A 7,529-nucleotide genomic window follows, 5' to 3' on the forward strand; every position below is an offset into this window, starting at 1 on the left:
TATTTTTAGTAGAGATGGGGTTTCACCATGTTGGCCAGACTGGTCTTGAACTCCTGACCTCAAGAGATCCGCCCGTCTCAGCCTCCCAAAGTGTTGGGATTACATGTGTGAGCCACTGCACCCAGCCCAAAAATTATTTCTTATTAAATGGCGACAGGGTGTCACTTTGTTACCCAGGCTAGTCTCTAAGGACAGGTGATCCTCCTGCCTCGGCCTCCCAAAGTGCTGGGATTACAGGTTTGAGCCATAATGCCTGGCCTGACTTTCTCTGATACTGTTAGAGAGATTTCATTTGAACTGTGGGATCAGAAGAATTCCTTTAGGGAGGAATATCCGGAATCTTTTTCTTTTGAAGACACAACTGCCTTCTTGTTAGATTATCTGGAGATAGAGTAGACAAAGCTATTGTGGTTTTTTCAGAGAGGATCCTGAAATTTGTTTTACCTATCTCTGTTTCTTTGTATTCAGAAATGGTTTATTAGGATATGAAATAATTGAACATATATTTAAGAAAAAAAATGATTTTCTTTTTGATATCTCAGATTTCTATTTATAAGACTGATTCTTCTAAGGAAGAACTGGGGACCTTAAGATTTTGCTGAGTGAGGGAGGTGGCCTGTTTATTTAGGTCAGTCTTTTTCCCCTGTGGGATTTTGTTGGGTGGTTTGATACAAAACTGTAATTTATGTTGTAGTCAAAACTGAGATCAAAGGAAAATACTGTTACCTGAGGCATGAAAATAGAAGATAGCATTAAGATTTAGAATTTTTCTTGACTTTCGTTTCTTTTAAAAATAACTTGGAATTGAAACCTGAGTTTTAGAGCAGCAGAATGCCATTTGAATAAAGGCCCCTCATTGTAGTGGTAACTAGGATACTTCTTAGATAATTTTAAGTGTACAAGAAAAGCAACAATTAAATTGGATTCTTCATTTATCACATGTAAAAGGTAGTAGTTGTTGTCTTTGTATTAAGGAAGTCTCCTGTTTTTAAAATATAGGAATATTTGGAGTGAAACATTAGGAAATTGAATAGAAAAACAGGCTTTGTCTTGTCTTTTTTTCTTTTTTTTAAATGAGATGGGTTTTCACCATGATGGCCAGGCTGGTCTTGAACTCCTGACCTCAGGTGTTCCACCCACCTTGGCCTCCCAAAGTGCTAGGATTACAGGCGTGAGCCACCGCGCCCGGCCGGCTTTGTCTTTTAAAAAAGGAATAGAAGGAAGCAGTTTTTAAAACTACATTACTTGAGTTTTATGAAGACTTATTTCTGAATTATGTGATTTATGACATCAGGAAATTTTAAAATAATGCTCTCTAGTCTTTATTTTTAAGATATTGACTCCTGAGGATGTGAAAAGCTTATTTTATCATGGTTTTTAAGATGGAAGGGCTTAAGAAAGGAATGAGAATACTGTGTTGCTAAACTAGAGGCAGCCTCAAGATGTTTCTGAAAATCAAGGTCTCTGAAGAGCACAGATGGTGAAGTTTGTAGTTCTAATTTAATAGATCAGAAAGGAAATACTTAAAATTCTATAGAGGACCTTCTTTTTCTTTTTAAACTTAATCTCAGATTTAACCTCGAGACCATTAGATTCTTAGCTGTGTGTGGTGGTGCATACTTGTAGTCCTAGCTTCTCGGGAGGCTGAGGCAGGAGGATCACTGGAGCCCAGGAGTTTGAGATTATAGTGAGCTATGATGGTGCCCGTGCACTTTAGCCTGGGAGACAGAAGAGACCCTGGCTCAAAGAAACAAAAATAAAATGCTACTAGATTCTTACTATTGCAGTAGACAGTGCTTCCAGAAGGCCCAAATTTGTCCTTTGATTAATCACAGTTGATTAGTGAAATTTGTCTTTCTGTTGTCAAAAGTTATGAATTGTTTTGGTTTATTTTTTTTTAACTCAAAGTAGTCCTCAAAGCAGACCCTCTGCATTGGATTAACGATTGTTAAGTATCAATCCTAATTTGATTTAAACAAAAAAGCTTCTTTTGGGGATTTTTCAGGGAAAGGAAAGTTGTTTTAATTTGAATTCACTTAAATTGGGCTTTCTTGGAAACATATAGAGAACTGTTTGTATTCTGTCACTAAGAAATTTGGAGTGAGTTAAATTTCATTTGGGGAAAAATAGAAAATTGCCAAACCACACTAATTTGTAGGGGGGGTTTTTGTTTGTTTTCTCCATAGTGATTAGTGAAATCAGGCAACCTGGATATGAGGCCTCACTCTGCACTTTACTCCTGAGTGATCTTGGGAAGTTGCCCTTTGATGAGTCAGTTTTTCTCATGTACATGTAGGCACTCCCACTCTGGGGACTTCAGTGTCCTCACCCATAAAATGGGAACGATAATACTCTAGTATATCATTATGTAATAAATGTCAGTGATAGGAGTGTGTCATGCATACAGTCCTTGTGGAGCCAGAAGAAAGGTTGAAAGCCACTGTTGGTACTCAGCACTAAAAAGTCAGTCACTTGATAAAGGTAATTTTTTTTTTTATTTAATTTTTTTATGTACTTAATTATTATTTTTTTTTTTTAGAGATGGGGTTTCACCATGTTGGCCAGGCTGGTCTTGAACTCCTGACCTCAGGTGATCCACCCGCCTTGGCCTCCCAAAGTGCTGGGATTACAGGCGCGAGCCACCGCACCCGGCCATATGTATTTATTTTTTTAAGGGGTCTTGGTATGTTGCCCAGATGGACTCAAACTCAGAGGCTCAAGTGATCCTCTCCTCAGTGCTCTGAATAGCTGGAATTATAGGCAGGCACCACTGATGAATCTATTTTTCAGTTAGAGTTTGAATTGAGTCTAGTGTAGGAAGGTATCTATAACTGTGTAATATATTGGTTAAAAAAAAAAAAAGTTGCCATGCTAGAGAATTCCTGCTTTGCTTAAATACGTGGAGCTCACTGACAGGCATAAGGCTGTCATTATTCACCTTGTAGCATGTAGGTTGGATCACCTATGAACATGGAAAGACTTGTCATGGAAGGACTTGTCTGAATCTTTTCTAGGTCATTCTAGGAAACCCTTTCAATGACAATGGCCAGTGGCTGATAGAACTAGAAACCCAGGCTGGGCACAGTGGCTCACCCCTGTAATCCCAGCACTTTGGGAGGCTGAGGCGAGAGGATAACTTGAGGTCAGGAATTTGAGACCAGCCTGGCTAGCATGGTAAAACCCCATCTCTATTAAAAATACAAAAATTAGCCCAGTGTGGTGGCACACGACTGTAATCCCAGCTACTCAGAGGCTGAGGCAGGAGAACTGCTTGAACTTGGGAGGTAGAGGTTGCAGTAAGCCCAGATGGTGCCACTGTACTTCAGACAGAGTGAGACTCTGTCTCAAAAAAAAAAAAAAAAAAAAATAGAAACCCCCTCAAAAAGGCAGGACCTCTGGTGACTGGAATTAGTTGAAAATGTTTATTTCTGAATCAACTGTTACTTTCTCTGTTGTTTCTTACTAGCTTTCTTTGATAATGCTGTGGGCACTTTGGAATTGGAATGGTCACAGTAAACCCAGGGGATTCAAGAGAAGAAAGGTTTTTTTTTTTCCCCTACCTCTTGTGTTTTTTTTTTTTATTTTAAATCCTTTCCACCCCACCTGGTGAAAGATGTTCTGCATAATGATTTATGGTTTTCCTCAATTTTTAAAGCCTCCTATGTTTTTTTTTTTTTTTTTTTTTTTGGAGTTTCGCTCTTGTTACCCAGGCTGGAGTGCAATGGTGCGATCTCGGTTCACCGCAACCTCCGCCTCCTGGGTTCAGGCAATTCTCCTGCCTCAGCCTCCCAAGTAGCTGGGATTACAAGCGTGCGCCACCATGCCCAGCTAATTTTTGTATTTTTAGTAGAGATGGGGTTTCACCATGTTGACCAGGATGGTCTGGATCTCTTGACCTCGTGATCCACCCGTCTGGGCCACCCAAAGTGCTGGGATTACAGGCGTGAGCCACCGCGCCCGGCCTAAAGCCTCCTATGTTAAATATCTGGCAAAGAAAGACTGCCCTTAGTTTTGAAATCAGAAATGAGAAGATATTCCCTTGGAGGGAATTTATTTGCTTATTTCTTGAAGTGAGTGCAGACACCATTCCCCATGGGAACCACCTAGCCCGTACTGTCCAGTTGTTTGCCATAAGAGCAAATAGCTCTATTTGTCAGCCAGTTTATAGTGGCATCACCCTGGCAGGAGTTGGGATGCTGAAGACTTTTACGGCCTTATTTCTGATCAAATTCTACTCTCCTACAGGGGTTTTTGGTGTTATAGAACTTTTGGAAGATATTCCCTTTCCTTTCATCATTCCCAGAGCATCTAGAGAAGTATTAAATTACTCCATTATTTACAGAGAGGTTTTGGTCACCCATGTAAGGAGTTCAGAACCAAGCTTTCCCAGTGGGTTAGTGGGTTGCCATGCTGGTTTGATTTTTTTTTTTTTTTTTGAGACAGAATCTCACTCTGTCCCCCAGGCTGGAGTGCAGTGGTGTGATCTTGGTTCACTGCAACCTCTGCCTCCTGGGTTCAAGCGATTCTCCTGTCTCAGCCTCCCAAGTAGCTGGGATTACAGGTGTGCACAACCATGCTGGGCTAATTTTTGTATTTTTAGTAGAGATGGGATTTCACCATGTTGGCCAGGCTGGTCTTGAACTCTTGACCTCAAGTGATCCACTCCTTGGCCTCCCAAAGTGCTGGGATTACAGGTGTGAGCCACCATGCTCAGCCCATGTTGATTTGATTTTTAGACTTGCTTGATATACATGGCCTTCCATCTGTGCTAGGGTGGCTACCGGTGAATTCTTTCATGTCCTAATCTTTTTGCTTATATGTATGTATGTATGTATGTATGTATGAATGAATGAATGAATGGACAGGGTCTCACTCTGTTGCGCAGGCTGGAGTGCAGTGGTACGACCATGGCTCACTTCAGCCTCAGCCTCCCCTGGCTCAGGTGATCCTCCCACCTCAGCCTCCTGAGCAGCTGAGATTATAAGCACATGCTTCCACATGGCTAATTTTTTAGTTTTTAAATTAATTTTTAAATTTTTTCTAGAGAGAGGGTCTCGCCCTGTTGCCCAGGCTGGTCTTGAATCCCTGGGCTCAAGCCATCTTCCTGTCTCGGCCTCCCAAAGTGTTAGGATTACAGGCATGAGCCTGGTCTCCTAAGCTTTTTAATCACCTTGTTTAGAAGCAGATCTTCCATGGATTGATTGGTGAGGTTGGTTACCCTCTTGAACCTTTCTTGTCATCTGTAAGTTGTACTCATGGTGGCCATGTTATTTTGGCTTCCATTTTTTGGGGGAAGGGGGCCAAAAATGGGATTTCCTTAAAATGGCTTTGTGGGAGTAGTTATTGTTCTTTTTGGTTGTTGTTATTGTTCTTGAGTTCTGGTTTTAGTATGATCTGTAAAATGAGGATTACAGACTACAATAGAGGGACGACTATATAGTTTTTGAGTGTTAAGTGTTTGGTGACGTGATCAAATGGCTGTCAGATCAAATGATCTGACTATACCAGGTGTTGGTAAACTATGGCCCATAAGTCAGATCTCGTCTACAGCCTGTTTTTGTATTGCCCATAAACTAAGAATGATTTTTACATTTTTAAGAGGTTATAAAAATCAAGAAAATGAGAAGACAAGCTGCAGACTGCAGAAGACATATCTGTTAAAGGACTGTTATCCACAATATACAAATAGCTCCTAAAACTCAACAATAAAAAAGCAAAAACAACCCAATTAAAAATATGGGCCAGCCAGGTATGATGGCTCACACCTGTAATCCCAGCTAGGCAGCTGAGGTGGGAGGATTGCATGAGGCCAGGTGTTGGAGACAAGCCTGGGCAATATAGTGAGAACTCATGTCTAAAAAATTTTTTAATTAGCTGGGCATAATGGCATGCACAACTGTAGTCCCTGCTCCTCGAGAGGCTGAGTTGGGAGAATTGCATGAGCTCAGGAGTTCTAGGCTGCAGTGAGCCATGATTGTGCCACTGTGCTCCAGACTGGGCAATGGAGAGAGACCCAGTCTCTTTAAAGAAAAAAAAGGACAGAAGGCCTAAATAGACACCTTACCAGGGAAGATAAACAGATGACAAGTAAGCACATGAAAAGATGTTCAGCATCATAAGTCATTAGGAAATTGCAAATTAAAACAATTGATTTAAACAGGTTTACCAAGCCCTGGACTATATCACAGTAGAACTAGAAGATGAGGTGTTCAGCCTCTCTCAGTTACCATGCCCGGTTCTCTAGTTCTCCTGGGCACTTTTTGTCTCTAATGGTAAAGATGTTCTTATGAATTTGTTTCATTTGCAGGTATATGAATGACCTAAAGCTACAAATAAAGACGGAGAGACAGCAGTGCCAACTGGGAGCAGGGCAAGAATGCCAATTCCTCCTCCCCCACCACCCCCACCTGGTCCTCCTCCACCTCCCACATTTAATCAGGTAGGTAGTCCTTCCATCAGGCTATCTCAAAACCTTTGAGTAAATAGGTCGATGGTCCTCACATACTGTTGTTTTTTTAACCCCTTTTGATTAAAATTTCTAGATTTTCCTATCCATAGCATTCCTATTCTTTAATTCTGTTTTTAACATTCCAGATTTTTATTCCTGGTATTAAAGGACACATAGGGCGTCCTTATACAAGACATAGCGTATAATCAATGACATGGTATAGGAAGGTGGAGAATAAACAAGTCCCTCTTTATCAGCTGGTTCTGATTCCTGAGAGGTCCTCTTAGGACCATGATCGTGTGTCTGGTTTCCTTGTCCCAGTTTATTCTAAATGGAGATTTGGACAGGTGGCATTGGAGTAAGAGCTAATGTTTTCCCTTAAATCTGTTTGCTGTATAAAAGTGAGTATGTTGTTTCTTTGGCATTTTTGAGAAAAGGGCTGAGGATTCTTAGTGGTTGTTTCTTGCTACCACTTCATCTCTTCTATTCAAAATCAGTTCCTTTTAAAGCCAAGTCCATTAGCTCTAATACCTTACCACGAAGGAAAGGAGTTTTGGCAATGATTTGGTTAGAAGACTGAAAGATTCAGTAATAGGAAAAAAAAAAAAAGCAATGTGATTTTTAAACCAAGCAGGCACTGCACTCCAGCCTTGACAACAGAGCAAGACTCTATCTCAAAAATAAAAATAAAGCAGAACTTATCTGGGGATATAGGGGGTAGAAAGAGGAGGCAGTCAATAAAGCCTTCTAGGTAGGTGGTGATACCTGGATTGCAATACCTGGTGTCACATGAGAAAGAAGGAACCTGAGGCAGGGCACAGTGGCTCATGCCTATAATCCCAGCACTTTGGGAGGCGGAGGCAGGCGGATTGCCCGAGGTCAGAAGTTTGCGACCAGCCTGACCAACATGGTGAAACCTTGGCTCTACTAAACATGTAAAAATTAGCTGGATGTGGTGGCAGGCACCTGTTATCCCAGCTACTCAGGAGGCTGAGGCATGAGAAACGAACCTGGGAGGCAGAGTTTTCAGTGAGACCAGATTGTGCCATTGCACTCCAGCCTGGGTGACAAAGCGAGACTC

At 41.3% G+C, this 7,529-nt stretch overlaps 1 protein-coding gene across 4 annotated transcripts in view; it reads left to right on the forward strand.

Moving 5' to 3' along the window:
* The window catches only part of WIPF2 (WAS/WASL interacting protein family member 2), a 59,830-nt gene that overhangs the window by 24,298 nt on the left and 28,003 nt on the right, over positions 1–7,529 (forward strand). For all 4 annotated transcript variants that reach the window (XM_017497129.2, XM_017497128.2, XM_037727388.1 and 1 more), the window contains exon 2: positions 6,308–6,439. In XM_017497129.2, the coding sequence (XP_017352618.1) occupies positions 6,377–6,439 (63 nt within the window). In that variant the 5' untranslated portion in view covers positions 6,308–6,376. The remainder of the gene's footprint in view (positions 1–6,307; positions 6,440–7,529) is intronic.

Source organism: Cebus imitator, unplaced genomic scaffold (genome assembly GCF_001604975.1).
Source record: "Cebus imitator isolate Cc_AM_T3 unplaced genomic scaffold, Cebus_imitator-1.0 Scaffold228, whole genome shotgun sequence".
Lineage (NCBI taxonomy): Eukaryota > Metazoa > Chordata > Mammalia > Primates > Cebidae > Cebus > Cebus imitator.